Genomic DNA, 20,756 nt, shown 5'->3' with positions numbered 1-20,756 from the left:
AGCTTTAGACTGAAGGGGTAGCCAGCTGAAACAGCAGCAAGATGAAGGGCTTAATAAACAAACAACCGAATAGCCAAGGAAACCGGGAAAAAACTGGGGATGGAAAGGTGTTGACAACGAATACCGAAAAAGAAAACAAAGAAGAAAAGAGGATGCAGGAAAGGGATATATTTGCATACAGGGAGCTTTTGCTTCGCTTCTTGACGACGACATGACATGGCTTTCTTACTGCAGAGCGATACGTCAATGGTTTGATTTGCGAGCAATGATTTAACTCGGATTGGATATCATGAGCGGAATGGGGAAGGATGCTACGGCAGGACAGTACAAACATAAATAAGCACAAGCAAAAGCACAAGTGGATGGACATGATGCGCGTGGACATATTTTCAAGTTAGATAGTTGGGGTTCCTGGTTGTGTTTAGCTTTGTGGGTGTGAGATAGATACCATGCCGCCGATATTGGTTGTAAGTGGGAACGAGAGGAATCCAATCGATATGAATCCAGAAGGATACCACCACAATGTATTATGTTCTTTTGCAAGTGAAGTGAAAAAATGGCTCCTTCAGCCAGCGTTGTAGAATGATACATATAGTTCCCACGTTAGTCTACCGTTAGGCCTTCGTTATAAGTTAGGTAGGTTTTAGCATACCTACAAAGAACTACTGGTACCTACCAGGCTAGCCAGGCTACCAGGTATGGATGGTAGGATGGATACGGCCCCAGAGTATCCGGGGGAAGGCCTCAAAGTCCGGAGACTGCCAACTAGGGCCCAAGTTACTACCTAGCCTACTGTACTAAGCTAGGTCCCTTCAACTACCTAAACCCTCCATTTCTAGGTCGCTCCGACTTCGGTAAAGAAGTAGGTACCAGTGCAGCCAGCTCCCCCAGCTCCCCCAGCTCCGCGAATAACGATCTTGAAAAAGTTGTATGCGTCAGCATTCAACTTCTGAATCGGGGACTTTTCGACATCTCTTCAGCCCGAATGTTTTCATACCTATCTACTAGACTTTATGATCTCGTCTTTCTCTAATATTTCCTTTGGTCTGAATAGAAGCCTCGCTGTTACATCACCGAGCTTGAGCATTAGCTCTTCCAAAGCTGCCGTTCACTCCTTGGAAGAGATTCATGACAAATAGACTCGCACGAGTCAAATCACACACAGACAATGGCTGCAGACGTGCAAGGGAAGATTATATTGAATGAGCCAGAACCCATAAAGACAAAGGGAAAGAAGACAAGTAACGTCGGCGGTGGAAGCGGTGCACATGATTACAAAGGCTTTGTAGCGGGTGTCTTCAGCGGCATCGCCAAGCTCTCAGGTATGGATGTGTCCCTTATCATGACGGCTCGAGATGCAAACATTGACAGCTTTTCATAGTTGGGCATCCATTTGACACTATCAAAGTCCGTCTACAAACAACAGACCCAAGCCGCTTCAGTGGCCCTCTGCAATGCGTTACCCAGACTATTCGCCATGAGGGCTTTCGCGGGCTCTACAAAGGCGCAACACCGCCTTTGGTCGGATGGATGTTTATGGACTCGGTCATGCTGGGCTCGCTCACCGTCTACCGTCGTCTCCTCTCAGAACATGTCTTCAATGTTGAGCCACTAGGAACCGATGTTACGGCATCTTCACCCGGCACAGCCCCAAAGGGTCACACAGCGCTACCCAGCTTCGGCCATGGTATCGCGGGAATATTAGCTGGCTCAACGGTGAGCTTCATTGCTGCTCCAGTCGAGCACGTCAAGGCACGATTGCAGATCCAATACGCAGCGCAAAAAGCAGACAGATTATACGCCGGGCCGATTGATTGTCTGCGCAAGATCTACCGCTACCATGGCATCAAGGGCGTGTATCATGGCCTCTCAGCGACCCTTCTGTTTCGAGGATTCTTCTTCTGCTGGTGGGGCAGCTACGATATCTTATCTCGACAACTACGCGAGAAGACAAACCTAAGTGCACCGGCAGTGAATTTCTGGGCGGGAGGCCTGAGTGCGCAAGTGTTTTGGTTGACTAGTTATCCGAGTGACGTAGTCAAGCAGCGCATCATGACAGATCCGCTGGGAGGCGGCCTCAACGATGGAGTCAGGAGATTTCCTCGTTGGAAGGACGCAGCAGTTGCTGTGTACAGGGAGGGAGGTTGGAAGGGATACTGGAGAGGGTTTGTTCCATGTTTTCTGAGGGCGTTTCCGGCGAATGCCATGGCGCTGGTTGCTTTTGAGGGTGTCATGAGATCGTTGCCATGAGGAGGCGCGAACATGAGAATAATACGATGGCACGAAACAAACATACATACCCGACAGCATCATCTTCCAGTCAGTTCACAAATTCGGCATCTACATCACTCAGGCATTGGGAAGAGAGCAATATGAACACCACAAAGAGTGCCACATAAAATGGCTGGGTCTATTGGCCGAGTCCTTGAAGAAACTTTTTGTTATCCCCTGTCCCAATTCACCAATCCATTCCTGCGCCGATGCAATGCAAATTGATTCGCTACTCGTCGTCCTCGTCAGCCTCGTCGTTAACGACGTTGAAGAACTTGAGCTCGTAGACACCTCGGGAGGTGGAGACGACACGGAGCCAGTCACGGAGCTGCTGCTTCTTGAGGAACTTCTTGGTCCTGCTCACAGTTAGCATCTTGTTGGGTCATGTGATGGGATGTGATGGGATGTGATGTGCATCCCATCCTCGTGCTTCACTTCAGACAGAAACGTACAGGTACTTGAGATAGCGGCCAGAGAGCTCGTTGTGGGCGGTGATCTCGATCTTGCCCTCACCGGTCTGCTTGACAACAACGTTGTCGCCGAGGTTGTTGGTGCGACCCTCGACCTTGATACGGTCCTGGAGGAACTTCTCAAAGGCGGAGACGTCGAAGATCTTGTCGCTGGCAGGCTGAGAAGCATCGATGATGTACTGGCAGGATCAGTTAGCGATTGTGTCCCTCGTTGGGGGGGCTGTGTCTGTGCCGCGCGAAATCGTCGTCGCGGTCGCAGTCGCAGTCGTAGTCGTCGTCATTGAGTCAAATGTCGACCTGGAGCTGGATCTTGCGTACCTTCTTGGTCTGCTTCTGGGCCTTGCCCGACTTCTTCTGTTGAAAAATGACCTTAGCCTACTGCATTCTTATACGGCTCCTCTCCTCGATGCGATGCGATACGCTACGGGAGAGGGCCTAACAGCATAGCGATGTCATGTACGTACTGCCTGAGGAGCCATTGCGAATGGAATGGAATGGATTTTTGTGTCTGAAAAGGGACCGTGGTGTTTTTTGTCGCAAAGAAGTCGAATCCTGCGCTTGAAGGGGAAAAAGAATCAGTAAAACTCGAGTCCTCAGCTCCAAAAGCAAGAAAGGTAATTCTGTGTGGGTGCAAAATTAGGGCTCTTTCGGATTATTTTTGATGCGGAACTCCAGCATCATGTGACTTCAAATCGACTACCTTAGGCCATGAGTTGATGACTAGATGGCTTTATTGATTATCTTCTTAGAATCGAGGCAATGGACAAAAACATTGCACTCGGGCTGTTTTTGAAAGCAAAATGCCACTCTAAAAGTCTATATCTTAACTTGCCGAACGCATAATGCCAAAGTGCTCATCATCATGTCCAATCTATGACCCAACTATCTATGCTTATAGTTCTATCATGACGTTTATAATTCTTTGACTAGCACAATCAACTTGCGAGATAGAACATAACAAGTCACAGAGATGTTTCATACCTCATTTTTGCATGATTGATTTTAAAGCCAGTCAAGAGCTGAAGCAAGATAGATAGATACGTATTATACTAGACTATAGGTATTACTTAGGCTCCTCGACATGTCATGGCTAAGATAGGTACCAGGGCATACACAGCCTGTGATTGGCTGTGTAACCCGTTTAGTCAGACTATCCGAGGACTGTCCAAGTCTTAAGTTGTCAACCACAATCATGTCCCCTTTTACACAAAACAGATCCAAATACATGGCCACAGTCGAACGGAAACCCTGCATCTTTTCTCCATCATCACTGACCTGGCCTAGCCTGACTCCCTAGGCTCCGCTCAGTTGGTCTTTTGGTGGTCGACGTGAAGAATAGGGTCGAGCAGCTTCGTGTACTTTTCAAGAAGCATGTAGCGATAGCTCATGTAGATATTGGTCAGTCGCTTGCGCTGCTCCTTTTCATTCCCTTTCATATGCTGCGCTGCCATCTTGGTATCCTCCGGGAACTCCTCGTTCTTGAGGATCGGGTCCAGGTCCTTGCGAATAGCCTCGACAAGCATGCCACGCCATTGCATGTAGAGCTGTTGGAGACGCTTCAGCTGCTCAGCCTCGTCACCATCAGCAAGCATCGGAGGATCGTCTTCTAGTAGATCATTCCAGTCCTTCTCTTGGCCTTCATCTTTCTCCTTCTCCTTCTCCTTCTTCGCGTCCTTGGCCTGTACCTCTAGTGACCCAAAGTCCTCCTTGCAGCCATTTTCCCCGTTGCACTTGTAGACCTTGTACTCTTTGGTGATCACGAAAGCGGGCTTCTCTCCCTTCTCAATAACAGAATGATGATCTTTGCTCTTATCATTCCCGAGTGTCTCCTTGATCTGGTCTCCAACATTTCCATAGAGATTGTCTTCGTACTGCTCAAGTGAGAATTTCTCAGTGGCCTCTTCTTTGGTAGCATCCGTCTTTTTGTCTTCCTTGTCGTGAGACTTTTCATCCTTGTGTTTGACGGCTTTGCCCTCCTTCTCATTCTCCTTCTCATTCTTCTTCTCCTGCTTCTGCTTGTTATGCTCCCCGGCATCTTTGGCTTCTGAGCGCTTCTTAGGGTTGTGGCTTGAAGCATGCTTCCCAAAATCCTCTTTGCGAAGAATATCCTCATGGCTCAAGCCCTGTACCTCTCTCGCTGCCTTTTCCCACTGGACAATCTCAAGCTCCTTCTTGGCCTCAAGCAACCATTTTTCCTGTATGCGTGCATAACGATGAGCTCGATCGCTCACCGACTTGATCTGGTTTATAACAAGCTGCTTCTCCTCGATGATCTCCCCTACCGACTTGCCCGTCTTTGTTATTTCTCGGGGATTTGCATTGCCACATGTATTTTTGAAATTTGCGACCTTTTGCACAAGCCGCTGGCCCCAATAATGTGCCGCTTTCCACAATCTCTCACTTTTCTCCTCGAGATACCGCACTTTCATTTCTTTCTCCTTCAGAAGCAAGTCTTTATCCTTCTCGTCTTTGTGGCGACGGAGCAGCTTGGACTCTTTAGCGGAGCCAAAGTCACGATTGGGAGAGTCCCAGCCATGGCCGGACCTGTGTGCTTTACCATCCGAATCCTGGGCCTGGTGGTGATGAGAGCCTTTAGTGGTGAAGGCAGGGTCGGCTGCAGCGCTTGAAGCTGGTCTGGTCATCGTAACGGTTGTGGTTGTTGTCGTTGCGCGTAGGTTGACAGTCGAAGAAGACGCTGAAACAGTGGTGCTGCCACTCCCGACTTCACCAGAAGAGGATGCAACAGAAGAGGGTGCAACAGAAGTGGTGAGAGTAGAAGTCGCAGTGATTACAGCTGGTGGTGCTGATGTTGATCCTGAGGTGACCAACCCAGCTGAGGCTGTCGAGGTAGCAGGTGCCTCGTTTTCACAGGGGCAGGCAGCATCTGTGCCGGTAGTAGAGGCTGCTGCTCCAGAAGGGGCGGTCCCTTCACCAGGATACATGGTAGGCATTTCAGCGATTACGCTGTTCAGTCTGGTAGAAGCAGATGCCCATGACTTACGGAAGCTGACATAGCTGTCCAGGATGGGAACTGCTGCCAATGGCCCAGCGAAGCCCACAAGAAGAGTGAGATCAAGACGCATCTCGAACACAAAAACTGATCTGACAAGTTAGGTTGCTGACTTGGTGAGCGTATCAGGTGGAAGGGTTAGCCAGACCCAGCGACAAGACCGGGCGCATCTTATATAGACCGGGAGGATTCTCTCTTTCGACAAACTTCGACAGAGAGTTTTTGAATCAAAAGCCCCTTTTGCTGAGCGTCTGAAGCACTCCGCCACTGATTCTATTCCTCAGTGTTGAAATCGGCATCGTGATCCCCTCACTCAACTGGTGAGGCGTATAGTCGAACCACTCAAACATCTGCCAAACAAATACAATACCAATATTTCTGCCGCTTGCGTTGCCAATACAGCCACAGGGCGGCCATAACAAATCCACCCGGCCATGTTGCAGCCAAGGCCCCTTCAGTTCCGTAAAGCCATTTGAAAAGAGGCACCAGAAACAGCACTTCAATGACGAGCACATATCCTTTTCTCAAGTAAAATGAATCATAAATTGTCGTCAATCTATATGGCAATTGTGGCGTGAGAAAACATGTCTGTCGTGCTACCGGAGAAATCATATCGTCATGTCAACAAACTCAAAAACCCCCCTTGTCGTCACATATATACGTAAAGAATACCATCGGCACTACAAAAACTGAAATGAAGATAATCTGTCCTTTCCCTCATCCTAGGCGGTTCAAGACTTGCTAAACAGCTTCTTGAACGCACCTTTGATGCCTGATGGCTTCTTATCTTCCTCCCTCATTTGCGCTCTACGTCGTTCTTCGTGGCGTGCTTTGCGTCGAGAGTCCTCCGTGTCCATCCGGACGTGTTTGACAGGTCGAGCCTCCTGTTCTCGGTCCCTGTCCCTATCTCTCGTCTTGCTCTTCTCCCTGTCTCTCTCCCGGTCCCTGTCCTTGTCTCGAGTTGGTTCAGGGGCAGGTTCCTCACGAGGGCGGCGCGAGGACCGAGGACGTGGCTCATCGGTGGAAGGGCGAGTGCGTCTATGACGTGTCGAGGGCCGTTTAGGTGAGTCCTCCAGCGGGGCCTCCCTCGTTCGTTCCCTTACAGGTTCGGCGATCACAGGCTCCTCACGTGGCGGTGTGGTCCTGCCCAGGACACCCTCCGAGTTCTTGACGGCAAAGAACTTCTTTCCAGGCACGGGAGCGGGCGGGATTGGTTCTTCTCGAGGACGCTCCCTGGGCTCTTCATATCGAGGTCTCTCGGAATGGCTATGCCGACGCGAGCGGCGATGTCGTCGATCCGGCTCGGGCTCAGGCTGTGGCTGAGGCTGAGGCTCTGGTTCTGGTTCTTGTTCACGAACAGGCTCTTTACCCTTGCTCCCCTTTGCCTCTCGATACCCTGAGGGTTCACGCCCTGTGTTATCTTCCTCTCGCGCTCGCCGTTCTGCCCTTTCTGCTTTGCGTTTGTCGTGGGAAGCCTGTTCCTCAGGGGTTCGGCGTTTGCGGCCAGAGCTTCCAGAACTATTGTCGGCAGAAAAGCCACTGTCTCGTCGTGGAGTTCTGGGTGGGGTGCCTGGAGGGCCCGATTCGACCGTGTCGGATCGATGGCGTCGATAAGGATGAGTACCAGATGATCGTCGTCTGCGCTCTCGGCCCTCATCCTCCTGGGGCTGGGCACGTGAAGCTGGTTCTTCGGCCCTCCGAGATTCACGTGGCCGCGAGTCCTCGTCCCGGCGATAACCTCTGCTTCTTGGCTCTTCGGGACCGCGAGAGCTCCTGGGTCTGGCGTCAGCCTCACCACGTGAGTCGCGAGCTTGCGCTTCATCTTCTTCACGATGGCGTCGATATCGAGACTCGCCTTCGCGGTGAGACAGTCGGCGATGGCGGCCCTCGTCTTCCTCTCGAGGTCGATGAGCTCGCCTCTCGTCGTCGCCACGATATCTGCGCTCCCTGTCCTCCTCACCACGGCTTCCGCCGGAGCGATTCGAGTGATGAGAATGTCGGCGCCTACGATGTCTATCTCTGTCTCTGTCTCTGTCTCTATCGCTTCGCGACGAGTCAGATTCTCTGCTCCTATCGTCTGCAAACAAGTCAGCATTAGACTTGTGAAGTTCTTCGATCTCATCATCAAAGCTCCTCAAAGAAGGAGAAACAGCTGGAAAATTGTAATCATTGGGCTCTGCATCCATCTGACGCTCCAGGTTAGGAAGTCCTCCGTTTCTCTGGTAAATGAAAGGCGAAGGGCTGCCGGGAGGACTGAGGGCCTCTGCAGTAGCATATATGACCACTGCGGCGGCCAACGTATCCTCAGCACGTCGAATTGATGTCTTTCGTGTACGCCTCAAGGTGCGGGCTCGCTGTAGATCAATCATATCTGCATCTGGGATCACGATGCCAGGACTCGGCGATCTCTGGGCATCAGCCTCAACAGCAGAGCCAGCTGAGGGGGCAGCTCGATATGCAGCATCTCGGAGCCCCTCTTCAATTGTGACTGCGGGATGCCTCAGATCGTGCCTCACATGGCCCGTGGACGACTCGCCTTCGGCCTGGAAAGAACGAGGTCTGGGGGCCTTTTCACTCCGCACTGCCATCGTTGAAGGATCGCCGTGCAACTCCAAGGATCGGTGCGCTAGCGGCGGGCGAACTGGCACCTTGGCCGGTTCGCTTTCAGCACGAGGAGGCTGAGGCCGCTGAATAGGCTTGGTGTCTACGGGGCGGCTCGCGGCAGGGATGAAGATGGGATCCTTAGTGTAGACTTCTGTCACGGGACGAACCCTAAGCGATCTTCGTGGCCGCTGCTGTTGGGTCAGGAATGTCCGAGGCGGCTCCGCGCGAGACAGACGCGCCGATCGTGAAGTAGAGCTAGACCTCTTTGGACTCTCTGGTATAGTAACAACTGCTTTGCCTTTATCGCGCGAAGGGATATCAACAACCTTGACAGCCATTTGTTCAGGTCGGACGAGTTCAAGAGGCTTCACCTCGGCGGCTTGCACGGACTTTGGCTCAGAACCTTGAGTGTCATCCGTATCAGGAGTCTTGACTTCGTGCAACATGTGGTCAGACAAGCCTTGATTGGGGCCCTCGGCTGATGGCAAGTGCTGGTCCCGAAGGCCAGCGAATATGGTATGGTCATGATTTCGCTCTTCGTCTTGACTTCTCTCGCCCAAAGCCCTGAATTCATCTTTAACTCCCGTCCTTGCCCCTGATGAAGTTGCATAACTGAGAGCCGGCCGCCCCTGAAACTCATTACCATGCACTGGTTGACCGCCTTCGGGTTTATTGTCAGGCCATTCAGGGGTTTCAGGAGTGGTGCTTCGAATCCCGATAGTTCCGGCCTCAAAAGGCGGCATTCTAGCATTTTTGTCCTGGCTTGTTTCTGCTTCGAACGCTGGCTGTTCCACTGCCTCAGGCTGGTGCGGTGCAGAGATTCTGTCGATACGAATGGGGGAGATTTCTCTCGAGGCAGGTAGGTCACCGTCACTCTCATCATCAGTGGCAGCTGTCGCAGTCGCCTTTCGATCTACTTCGTCATCTGTGGAACTGGTAACAGATCTACTTTCGATTTGAAGACCATCGTCAGAAGCGGCTGGCAGCTCGACATCCGACACTTTTCCCAAGAATTCGTGCTTATCCTGTAGCTCACGATTTGGGGCTGTATCAGGAGGCTCTAGCGTGTTCTCCGACTCAAGATAGTCGTGGTTTGGCTGGACAGCAGATAAAACAGCAGTAGACATTCCGCCGTGTTTCGGTTCATCACCACCAGTAGCATAATGGGGGTCGTCTTTGCTGGGTACTGTCTGCGGTAAGGACGGTGGTTCAGTTTTGGCCTCGCTCTCTGCCTCAGATTCGCTGTCGGCATCAGAGTGTTCAAGTGGTCTATGCGGGAGTGCGGTGCTATCGAGCTGCTCCTCATCGGTAGGCCCAGGTGAAGAGGATCTAGAAAGATTGACAGATGATTTGGCTTCAGACGATGCCTCTCTCTGGGCAGTAATAGCTAGCTCTGGAATGGCGGTCTCAGATTCCGGAGGTGGAAGACCATGACGGGGAGAGTTGTGCTGATCAGAAGAAACCACTCTTTTTTGAATATCTGTAGCCATCGACAGTGATGAAGTAGAATCAGAAAGGTCGAGCTCCTCAGTCTGGTCTATTGCGCGATCTGGATTGGGTTTGGACTGCTCATCAACGACTGCAAGGTTTGGATCTGTAGGCTCAGGCGGCTCGGATGGTTCCTCATCATTAAAAGGCGAGCCACGTCGAGCACCAGTGGTTTGCAACACGGAGCTTGGTTCCAGTTCTGGCGAGTTGGCTTTATGGACGATATGAGTTTGGTCTACATCAGACTCGTCGCCATCATCATTCGTGTCCTCGCTCTCGTCATTATCACCAAGAGCAAGCGCATGGGCTCCCATATGTAGGTCCTCTATGGGATCATCTTGGGCTCTCAAGCTCGGTGAGTCGTGCTCTGGTTCGGATTCATTTTCGTCAGAATCAGAGATACCCTCCCTGAGGGGATCGGATGAAACCAAGACTGGTGGGATTGGCTGCTCAATGGCAGACTCGTTCAGTTCCCGAACAGATTCACCTGGCAAACTAACACCAGTTGCTGACTGGGGTTCCGATTTAAGGCTGGCTTCAGAATCATCATCCTCTGAGCCATCCTCGGAACCGGAGTCATCAAGATCACTCATCTCTTTGGCGGCATCTTCCAATTTGATAGATTCCGAGTGCAAGGCAGCAGCCGGCTCATCTAGCCCGGGAGAAACCAGCTCTGCCTGAACTTGTCGATCATGGTGGCCCTCTAGCGAGATTGCCTGGTCGATTGATTTGGGCCTGGAAGCAACACTCCGTTGGTCGAGGCTACTGACCTCATCATCTGAATCTTCGTCTGAAGCTATGGCTTTCTGAGAAACATCAACAGGTTGAACGTCCGTTGAAGCAGATGGCCGATCTCCAGGTCCAGACTTGAAACCAATAACTTCATCTTGCGAACTGGCGCGTGAGATAGAATCAGAATCTACAAGCTCTCCAATGGTTGTTTCTTCCGTCAGGCCGCGTTTGCTGGGCGGTGTGGCATCGCCCAAGATTATGACATTCTCTTGAGCTTCAGTGGGCTTGGCTACCTCTGATGGCTCTAATTCTTGGAAGTGACTTGGAGTATCAAGTTCTTGAATTTGGTCCTCCAAATTCGAAGCATCGTTGCCCACCGATTCAGCCTCTGAAATGTCTGATTCTTCTTCCTCTTCTCCTTCTGGCTCTGCAAGCGGCATAGCCGTGTCTTGGGTCAATTCTCGTGACGTTTGCAACACGTTGTCAAAGTCTGTTTCCAGAATTTTGGGCTCTTTAGAAGAGGGTTCTGGCTTGAGTATTGGTTGTAGCAGCTTTGAAGATGATCCATCGGGTTCTGCTTCGACGCGGCAGGCAGGTTCATGAGCATCCAGAGGCTCATCGGCGGCGGTGTGTGAGGGCACAGAAGTTTCTGAATCCTCATCAGAGATTACCGAAGCTGCCGGTGAAGGTGTGCTGCGAGCAACTATGGATGGGAGTTCTGGCTCCATTCTCCTGGATTTCTCATTTTCATCGTGAGCGTCCTGGGCTGGCTTTGAGTGTGGTTCCTCGACATGCGTCTTGCTCTCAGTCCCAGGCTGCTGAGGCTGGGGCTCGGCAATCGAAATTGGGTCTTGGAAGCTGATATTTACAGGTCCTTCAGTAGCAAATCCCTGAACGGGGCTCTGTGATTGGCCTGCAAGGTCCTGTTCGTGTGGAGCATGTTGTGCGGAGATTTTAGTGCTGCCATGGGCTTCGGTGGCTGGGGAACTCGCGGCCAGACCGGTATCATCGGTAGCGTTCAGGTCAATAGTCGTAGACAGAGGCGTCAGATCTGGCTGAGGCGCATGCCCTTGTCCTGAGATCGACTTCCCTTGAATCTCGGCCTTCGGTTCTAGGGGTGCGGAGTTCTCTTCCATTGCTGCATTGCTCCTTTTTTCGCCCGAGCTAGGCTCTTGTGGCCCTGGCATTGTTGTTTCTGCAAGAGTTTGGTCATTCTGGTCGCCCGGTGCTGCAGCTACTGGTAGCTGGCTCGGGTGGTGAGTGGTTGTTTCGAGTGCTGTATTTTCCTCGCTGTGCGGAATCCCTTGATGGTGCTGGGTATCGTCTGAATCAAACTCCAAAACGCCATTGCCCCCTTCTTCATTCAACTCTGTGAAAACTCCCAAGCGTTGTGCAAAATCAATAGGGGTATTGTGTAATGAACCATGTTCCTCACCTTTTTTAGCCTGTCTCTTGTTACTTGGAATTGGCCCAAGGGTGTCTTTGCTTTCTTCGTCTTCCTTGGCCTTGGCCTCTACCTCGTCTGTGTCCTTGCCTTGCTGGTCATCCTTCTCTTGTGCTTCGGCAGGAGGCTCATCGGTGGGCTCATCTGGTGATTTGGTCGTGACGCCTTCGATTTCCGGGGTCACTTCTCCAGCAGGCCTAGCTTCCTCCTCTGGTGCAAGAGGCTCTTGTGTTTCCGGTTTCGTCTCGTCCTGAGAGACCTTGGAGTCGTCAGCTGGCTTGGCATCACTTGGAACGTCATCCCCGGCTGCTGCAGGTATTTGTTCTCGGGCCGATATCTCCTCCGGTGCAGCTGTATCCTCTGGCTTGGGAGGCTCTTCGACAGTTCCACCGTCGGTAATCTGGTTGGTATCTTCCTGCGCATCTGCAGGTGGTGCCTGTTCGGGGTCGTCTTCAGCCACGGCTGCGGCTGCGGGATGTTCTTCTGCTGTTTTGCCATCTTGGTCAGGCTTGTCTTCAAAGGCTGGGGGGTCTTCAAGTTGCTTGTCCTCGACAGGTGTGGCCTCTTCCTCTGGTTTGCTGTCAGCAGTTTTGGAGCCTTTCTCTGGCTCGTCATGAGCTGCCGGTGCCTCCTCGGCCGGTTGATCTTCAGGTACTGCTTGCTCCTCGGCCGGTTTGAGCTCACCCTCCGCCCTCGCTTCCGCCTCTGCCTTACTCTCCTGGGAAGAAGATTCTACCACTGGCTCGGTTTCTTGAGATTCGTCAACGGCAATAGGCTCCTCCGCTGGCGTCTCCGTAGTGGGCTCTTCTTCTTTGGGTTCGTCACCAGTAGATACTTCTGCAACCAACTTGGTATCGGAGGGGTCAGCTTTTTCTTCTGCCTTGTCGTCCGAAGTTCCGTTCTCGATCGCTTCCGAAGCTTCCGCTGGCTTGTCGTCAGTTGTAAGGGTATCTACAGCTGACGTCTCTCCAGCAGGGTTGGTTTCCTCCTTGGTTCCGTCTTCAGCCTCCGTGGCGCTTGCTCGATTTTCCTCTTGAGAGGTTTGAGTAACTGTATCCGTCGCCGGTTCTGCAGGTTTATCATCAGGTGCTTCATTCGGTAGATCGGTTGCAGTATCTGAGGACTTGTCCTTTTCGTCAGGGCCAACAACAGCTTCAGATGCCCCCTCAGGATGTTCTCCCTCAACCATTGCGTTGTTCTCTACTCCGGCCGGCTCAAGCGCCTCAGGCCCTGTCTCTGTTTCCGCTTCCTTCTTGTCAGAAGCTTCAGAGGCCTCCTCCGTTCCCTGGCCGTTTGCAAGTGCTCCTGCAGCTGGTGTTTCTTCGGAGGCCCTGACTTCTCCTTCTAGTCGATCTGACACAATATCATCGGTTGTTCCTGTCTCACCAGCTGTGATTTTGATCTCCTCGGAATCTTTCTCGGAGACGCTGGTATCATCAGCTGCAGGTTGTGAAGGTTGTGTCGTATCCTGTTCTTTGTCGTTCGAAGCAGATTCATCTTGGTCTAGGTTGCCGACGGAGAGTGTTGATTCATTCTCTACCTTCTCGTTTGTGCTTGATATCTCTTCAGCCGGGTCGGTCCTCTCTTCAGTAACGTGGTTCTCAGATACTAGTGGCTCTTCCTTGGAGGTTGAGGTGTTGTCGACTGATGCCGTGTCGTCTTCTGCTGGGAGTGCTGGCTCTCGAGTCTCGGTGTCGTTTTCGTTGGGTGTACTTTCGCTGATGCCCTCTGCCTCTTTAGTAGCTTCAGTGCCACTTGATGATATCTCTTGTGTGACTTCGTTGACGTCTTCCTTTGGAGTAACCTCTCCCTCAAGGCTCTGGGTTTCGCCATTCTCAATGTTGACTGTAGCCTTCGCCTCATCAAAATTGGATACGCTAGGAGCGCTAGAATCCTTATGATCTTCTTCGGGATCTCCCTTGGCGTCGGTGTCGTTTAGAGTCTCTAATTCGGGATCTCTATCCGCAGCAGGCTCAGAAGTATCTCCCTCGTGGGGGTTCAGCTCTTCTGACTTTTCTCCTAGAATTTCTGCATTGACCTCAGGCACTTCAGTCGTTTCATCCGCTGTCTTTGGCGCCTTCTCGGCGACTATATCGGACGATTCCTTTTCAGTATCATCTGTTGGTTTCTCCCCTGGTAGTGGCTCAGTCGCATCACCAGTGGGAGTGTCCGATTCACCGGCTTCCTTGGTAGAGATGTCTAGAGCAGGAGGTTCATCCTCCGGTTCCGTGGCTAGGGGTTCTATGGCTTCTCCTTCGGTCACCACTGGCTTATCCATCTCGACCGGCGCTGGTTCCTGCACAACAGGTTCGGCCACCAAGTCACTTTTCGCATCCTCAGGCGGCTGCGTTGTCACTTCGGGAAGATTAGCACTGTTGTCTGCTTCCTTAGACGCATCTTCAGGCTCGCTCTTTTCCGCCGAGCTGTCGCCTTTCGCCTCCGTAACTGCATCTTTAGGCTCAAAGTCCTTTGCTGCAGCATTCGTATCAGGACTGACGGTTGATGCAGGTTCTGCAGCCTCTCCTGGATCTTCTATAGTAGCATCGGGTTGTTCGTGCCCCTCTTCCCGTGGCTTCGATGACTCTGCCTGGGTCTCCCCAATCTCGCTATCCTTGGACTCAGCTGGGTCCAATTGCCTATCCGGGATATCATCACTGGAGCTTCCGCTTTCTGGAATCACTTCAGCTTGTTCCGTCGTGAGATCAGCAGCAGTAGGCTCACCGCTCTCAGGTTTGTCGGGGTTTTCGTCTTGAGAAGCTTTGGCCGGGGTGGTTTCGGTAATAGGGACGGTTTCAAGCTTCGATTCATCATCAATCAAATTGTTCTCGGTCTTTCCACCATTCTTGCTCTCTGTGTCCGAAGCGTCGAGTTCTTTATTGCTTGAATCGTCTGCAGGTACGTCTTTTGTGGGCTCAGCATCAAGTTCGGCTTTTTGCGGTTCCTCCTTTGTAGAGGAATCTTCAACATCGGGCGAGATCACAGAGCCGGTTTCTACATCACTTCCAGCCTTCTCGGTCGGATCGATAGCCTCCTCACTCTTTCCTGTAGGTTCTGTTGTGGTTTCCGGGGTAGCGCCACTTGTGGTTGCAACGACAGTTGCCTCAGCCTCATTGGCCGTTTCCTCTCCAGAATCCGCCGGCTTCACAATCTCGGTTTCACCGCTACCTTCTGTCTCCATAGTTTCATGATTTGCCTCTGAATCATCGGCAGGGATAAGCTCAGCGGGTAGCGAGTCTTCTGGAGAGGCTTCGGGTTCAGTCTCGGTCTCGGGAGCAACTTCGTGAGGTTCGGTGGTAGATCCAGCTTCAGCTTTGCTGACAGTTTCGGGCTCAGTAACACCATCGAACCCAGGCTCTGCAGACGACTCAGGCTTTAAATCCTCCTGAGTCGCAGCCTCATTCGAAGATCCGACTTCTGCTTTGACGGATTCATCTTTAGCAGCAGCAGACTCAACATCAGGCTCGGGCTGGGGCTCGGGTTCAGGCTGGGGTGTTGCGACGCCACTTTTCCCGCCCTTCTTCTTCTTTTCCTTCTTGTTCCTCTTGGCGGTCGTGGCAGTTGTGTCTTCAATGGCGGTGGCATCTTCTGTCGGCTTTGTTGCCTCGGAGGCCCCTTCTTTGGATATTTCCTCCTTGGGCGGTTCATCCTGAGTGATTTCTGCTTCAGGCCCAAGTGCTTCAGATGGTTTGGCATCAGTCACCTGGTCCTCTTCACGAGGCTTGTCTTCTGGTACTGAAGTTTCCTTGTCATTCGGCGAGGCAAATTCCGTCTCAGGGGACGAGCCATTACCGCCAGGGGATTCCTCCGTATCGACAGGAACAGCTGGAGCTTCCGTTTCGACAGGCTTATCATCGACACCAATAGCTGTTGTTGCATCGGTGCCTTCCTTATCGCCAGGTGCTGTTTCCTCTGACTTGACAGGCTCCTTGTTATCTCCAGCGTCCTCCGGCGATAGTGTTTCCTCGGGGATAGATTCGTCCTTCTCGTCCGCAACAGCCTCGCTCCCCCTTTCGGCTACTGGATCTTCAGCTGGGGTTTCTTCCGCTACTGCATCGACTCCTGCATCTACAGGACTTGCATCTTCTGATTCGGCGGTCGGTTCGGTAGCAGCGGCTGCAGTTTCATCTCCAGCGGAAGCATCGGATTCCAAAGCTGCCACGGGAGTGGTACCTTCATTCCCGTCTGTGGCGTTATGGTCGCTAGAATCGCCTATTGCCCCAGAAGTCTCAGCTGCTTCTGCAGTCTTACTACCCTCATCAGCGTTGGTAGCTTCAGGAGAAGCCTCTTCCGTGGGCAGCGCAGGAGTAGAGTCTGGGTTTGGTCTCTCTTCTTCGGCTGAAGCTTCCCCTGTGCGCTTCGGCTCAGAATCTGATGGCGGAAGAGGAAGTGAAGACGATATCTCGTTTGCCGGCTGAGGCTCAACCTCAGGTTGTAAGGCTTGGTCTTCTGCTGGAATTTCGCTAGTTGGCTTTGCTTCAGGCTTTGAGTCTCCTTCAGTTGTGGGTTCTTTAGCAGGTGCCAGATCTTCGGAAGAGGAGGGTGTGTCTTCTGCAGGTCCAGGTTCTATTTCGGATTCCGCAACATTTTCTCCTGTCGGGCTCTCATCTGTGTGCTTTGAGTTCTGCTCAGGATTCGCTTCTTCTACTTGGATCTCTTCCGTGAGCTTTGGTTCTTCGGCTAAACCTTCGACTACAGGATTTGCTTCTTCCTCTGCAGACTTGACTTCCTCTGCAGCCTTCACCTCTTCTGTTGAAGTTTCCTCTTTAGGCTTTAGATCTTCCACACAAGCTTGGTCCGCAGGCTTGGCTTCTTCTGTTGAGGCTTCCTCTGTCGTTTTTGGGTCTTCCACTGGGGCACCATCGGTAGGCTTTGCTTCCTCCGTTAAGGAAGCTTCTTCTGCAGACTTGACTTCTTCTGTTGAGGAAGCTTCTTCTGTCGCTTTTCGATCTTCCACTAGCGCATCATCGGTAGACTTGACTTCTTCTGTTGAGGCTTCCTCTGTCGTTGTTGGAGCTTCTACTGGGGTATCGTTGGTAGCCTTTACTTCCTCTGTTGGGGAAATTTCTTCTACAGACTTGACTTCTTCTGTTGGGGAAGTTTCTTCTGTCGCTTTTGGATCTTCCACTGGGGCATCACCGGTAGGCTTTGCTTCCTCCGTTGAGGAAGCTTCTTCTGTAGATTTGACTTCTTCTGTTGAGGCTTCCTCTGTCGTTTCCACTGGGGTATCGTCGGTAGGCTTTACTTCCTCTGTTGGGGAAGTTTCTTCTACAGACTTGACTTTTTCTGTTGAGGTTTCTTCTGTCGGTTGTGGATCTTCCACCGAAGCTTCGTCTGGAGGCTTTACTTCCTCTGCGGGGGAAGCCTCTTCTGCAGACTTCGCTTCTGCTGTCGAGGTTTCTTCTATTGGCGTTGGCTCACTGACTTGTGTTTCTTCTGTAGGGTTCGAATCCTCCGCAGAAGCTTCACCTTTAGGCTTCATTTCTTCTGCTGGTGCACCCTCTCCTGCAGTCTCCGCATCCTCGGAAGTCTCAAGCTCCTCTCCAGACTTCGCTCCTTGAACCATCGCCACCTCTTCTAGGGAGGAAGGGGTCTCATCAGCAATTTTGGGATCAACTCCAAGTTCAGCGTCCTTGTTCTTCTCGGCCGGATCAACTGTCCTGCTTCTCTTCCCTTCTTCTTCGTCCTCTATGGCTTTTGGTGAGTCAGGCGTATCGTCCTTGGTATTGTTCGCGTCTTTCGATGAATGTGAGTGCTTGGACTTGTGATGATGAGACTTTTCGGCTTTCGCAGCTGCCTTCTTCTTCTCCTCTCTCTCCTTCTTTTCCTTCTCCTTCTTCTTCTTCTTCTTCTGATTCTTGTTCAGAGGCTTTGTTTCGGCAGCAGCTGTAGGCTTGTCATCACCATCGCCATCCTTCTCTGACGCCCCGGATTTTTCTGGCTCAACTGAGGTTTGGTCCTTAGCTGGAGACTCTTCACCGGGAGGAGCCTCCTCTGTTCCAGGTACTCCCTCTGTGGAGGGCGTTTCCTCAGTCACCGGAAACTCTTCCTTGGAGGGATCCGTTACAGGCGAGTCTTCTGTAGCCTTCTCCGCTAGTGCGGGCTCTTCGGGAGCTTCCTCTGACGCAGGTGCATCTTCTTTGATTAATACTTCGCCTGCCGTTGGAGCATCATCCTTTGGTGCCTCAATCGAAGGGTCTTTTGACTCGGGGATATCGACTGCGGACTTCTCACCCGAGATGCCTTCTTCGCTCGCCGGTTCATCATTTGGTGTATCGTCTGCGGGGCCTTCTGGTTGGGGCGCCTCTCCCTCTTCTTTGAGTTCGTCTTCTTGAGCTGGGGCTTCTTCTTTGGCGGGTGTCGCTTCAGCCTCAGCAGCTGATGTTTCATTGGAAGGGGGAACCTCCTCAGGGGATGCCTCCTCAGGGGATGTTTGTTCCCTGGGTGACTCCTCCCTCTCCTCCTCCTTCTTTGACGCCATATTTTCTGCTGTTGTCTCTGTCTCGACAACTTCCTCTTCCGCAGTTGGTGAGTCTTCGTTGTTGCCCGTGTCCTGTGTTCCAGTCAATTCAGGTGCTTCAGTCTCCTCCTTTGCTCCCTCCTCTACCTTCCCCGCCTCCTTGCTCTCCTCGGCAGTTGGAGGTGGGGGAGCTGGCACAGGAGGAGGAACTGGAAGAGACTTTGACTCCTTTTCCTTCTTCTTGCTCTTCTTGCTCTTCTTCTTGCTGGACGTTGCGGCTGCTGGGGATTCATCATCTACTGGCGCTGGAGCTGCTGGAGGGTCTGGTGCTGGAGGTGGCACAAAGGCAGCTTCTGCAGCTGCAGCGGCCTTCCCTTTTTGCTTCTTCAACTTCTTCCTGTCTTTCTTTGAAAGTGGCTGTGATGGTGTAGGTGCTATAGGCACTCTCATTAGTGATTGTTGTGTGTATCCGCCTGTAGGTGATTTAGTACAGAAGGGTCAAGGAAAGAAAACGAATGGCGATAAGCCCAGCTCACCTTCATATTCATCCTTTCCAGGATCATCCTCCGCATCTGAAAATTCGGGTCTGGAGTATTGGACATTTGAGAAATCGGAGAACTGTACATGCCCCCAATCAATTTGTGTCCTACTACCAGGGTAATAGTTGTAGCCGTAGCTGTAACTCATACTTTCTCTACCTTGTCCGCACCTGACATTACGAAAAGATCTCAATGACAAAAATCCGGGGAGCAACTCTATTATCTTGCTTCTTGCAGCACGCCAGTCAGGCGATCGGGTAGCTGCAGTAATGCCACCAAGTATTAGATTTCTCGAGGCCCTGAAGTTGTTAAGCCTCCTACCTACCTACCTAGGAAGTATGGGTCGGGGGGGGGTATCATGCGGCGCACTGCAGGGCGCGACAGCTCAGCAACAACAAAAAATTCAAGTATGGCAGATAACGTCTATTGGACGGCACCAGAAAACAGAAGGGTTGTGAGCTCAGTAACTTTGATTTGCGAAATGCAAGCCTCGGATCATAACGGGCGAACGGGTGGGAGGTCCGGGGAGGTCATTCACGAGAGGTATTCTTGAGGCGAACGATGGATGGGTCCATTTCCCTCGAGGCAGGACTGCTGGAGAAAAAAGCATGCAGGCCTGACAAAACCCAGTCTGATTGCCCAGTCCCCTGCTTGCGATGGGCCACAGGCACCCAAATCCCAAGGATTACAGCGAGTGCTGCATCGTGCCCATGCGCAATTGGCCCATGCAGAGCCAGCGCTGGCTGGCGCCACGTCGCTGGGGCGGTTGGGTTCCATGGACGTACGCACGTAGGTAGGTACTATATGTATCGGTACAGTAAGGCGAGCCTAACGGGGCGGGCCATCAGAGGACTCGACGAGGTTGAACAGAGCAATGATGCATTGATTTGACCTACCTACCTGGCCAAGTGTCGATGAGGCCTATCGCGGCCCAATCATAAGGTGCTGCACCAAGGCTCGGATAGCAGAATCAGTATGGACCTGCATGGACGGGCCGCTGCCAGCATGACAATCAAGCAACCTTGAGCCAAGCGGCACGAGTGACAGACAATCATGATGCGATGCGTGCCAGGCAGGCAGGTAAGATAGCAATCGGACAATAACTAGCAGGCCAGCTTTGTGCAACACTGCTCGACTTGCCTGGTAGCATGGCGGGTATCAGAGCCTTCAGAGCCCGTCCGTTGTTGTCCACCGCCAGCTGCAAATACGTCTGGACCGGCTTCAATATCGAAGGCCATCCGGACCCGCCATCCCCACGCCAAAGGCCGCTCCTAGCAGGCGGATCCCGGTACGGGCCTCCTCTCCAGGACCTCTCGGAGGGAGGACAACATCTCAAAACCTTGGATGACTCGGTAGGTCGATCGATGGTGAATGGCTGCAACTGAGCGGTTTAGTTGCTTCAGATGTGCAACGTGGCTCGCTTCTAAAGCTTCTTCTGGCAGACCCATTATGCATCTCGATATCGGAAGCCCTCGGGCCTCAGATGTAGGCCATTTCCCCTCGGTGGGGGCAATTCATGTCAATCATTGTCAATACTCAGCATTTCCAGAAACGACCTGGTTACAGCGCATATCTCTCGATGAGATGGCGCCCAACTCATCTCACACCTTTTTCTGACTGGTTGCTCGGCTTCAGGCTGCTCGAGCCTGATAGCATCATGACATCCACCCCCTCCGCCAATATACCGTTGTGACCGTTGAGCAACGTTGCCGTTGACGTTGTGGGCGTCGCGTGAGCTGGA

The 20,756-nt window shown here is 52.1% G+C and overlaps 4 protein-coding genes across 4 annotated transcripts; 1 reads left to right on the top strand and 3 right to left on the bottom strand.

The window, feature by feature from the left end:
• Positions 1–1,168: 1,168 nt before the first annotated feature.
• Positions 1,169–2,250, top strand: FTJAE_2082 (carrier YMC1 mitochondrial; the record flags this gene model as incomplete). Its single annotated transcript, XM_037348239.1, has 2 exons — positions 1,169–1,322; positions 1,382–2,250. 2 exons carry the CDS (start codon positions 1,169–1,171, stop codon positions 2,248–2,250), a joined length of 1,023 nt encoding a protein of 340 aa, XP_037210826.1.
• A 250-nt stretch (positions 2,251–2,500) lies between these two features.
• FTJAE_2081 (60S ribosomal protein L22) lies at positions 2,501–3,220 on the bottom strand (the record flags this gene model as incomplete). Its single annotated transcript, XM_037348238.1, has 4 exons — positions 2,501–2,627; positions 2,724–2,920; positions 3,060–3,116; positions 3,206–3,220. The coding sequence occupies 4 exons, from the start codon at positions 3,218–3,220 to the stop codon at positions 2,501–2,503; spliced, it is 396 nt and encodes a 131-aa protein (XP_037210825.1).
• An 825-nt stretch (positions 3,221–4,045) lies between these two features.
• FTJAE_2080 (uncharacterized protein) lies at positions 4,046–5,824 on the bottom strand (the record flags this gene model as incomplete). Its single annotated transcript, XM_037348237.1, has 1 exon — positions 4,046–5,824. The coding sequence occupies one exon, from the start codon at positions 5,822–5,824 to the stop codon at positions 4,046–4,048; it is 1,779 nt and encodes a 592-aa protein (XP_037210824.1).
• Positions 5,825–6,482: 658 nt separating this feature from the next.
• On the bottom strand, positions 6,483–19,163 carry FTJAE_2079 (uncharacterized protein; the record flags this gene model as incomplete). Its single annotated transcript, XM_037348235.1, has 2 exons — positions 6,483–18,949; positions 19,013–19,163. 2 exons carry the CDS (start codon positions 19,161–19,163, stop codon positions 6,483–6,485), a joined length of 12,618 nt encoding a protein of 4,205 aa, XP_037210823.1.
• Positions 19,164–20,756: the final 1,593 nt, after the last annotated feature.

Source organism: Fusarium tjaetaba (assembly GCF_013396195.1).
Source record: "Fusarium tjaetaba strain NRRL 66243 chromosome Unknown NRRL66243_c0000037, whole genome shotgun sequence".
NCBI classification, from domain to species: Eukaryota; Fungi; Ascomycota; class Sordariomycetes; order Hypocreales; family Nectriaceae; genus Fusarium; species Fusarium tjaetaba.
This window is presented reverse-complemented; position numbering and strand designations above follow the sequence as displayed.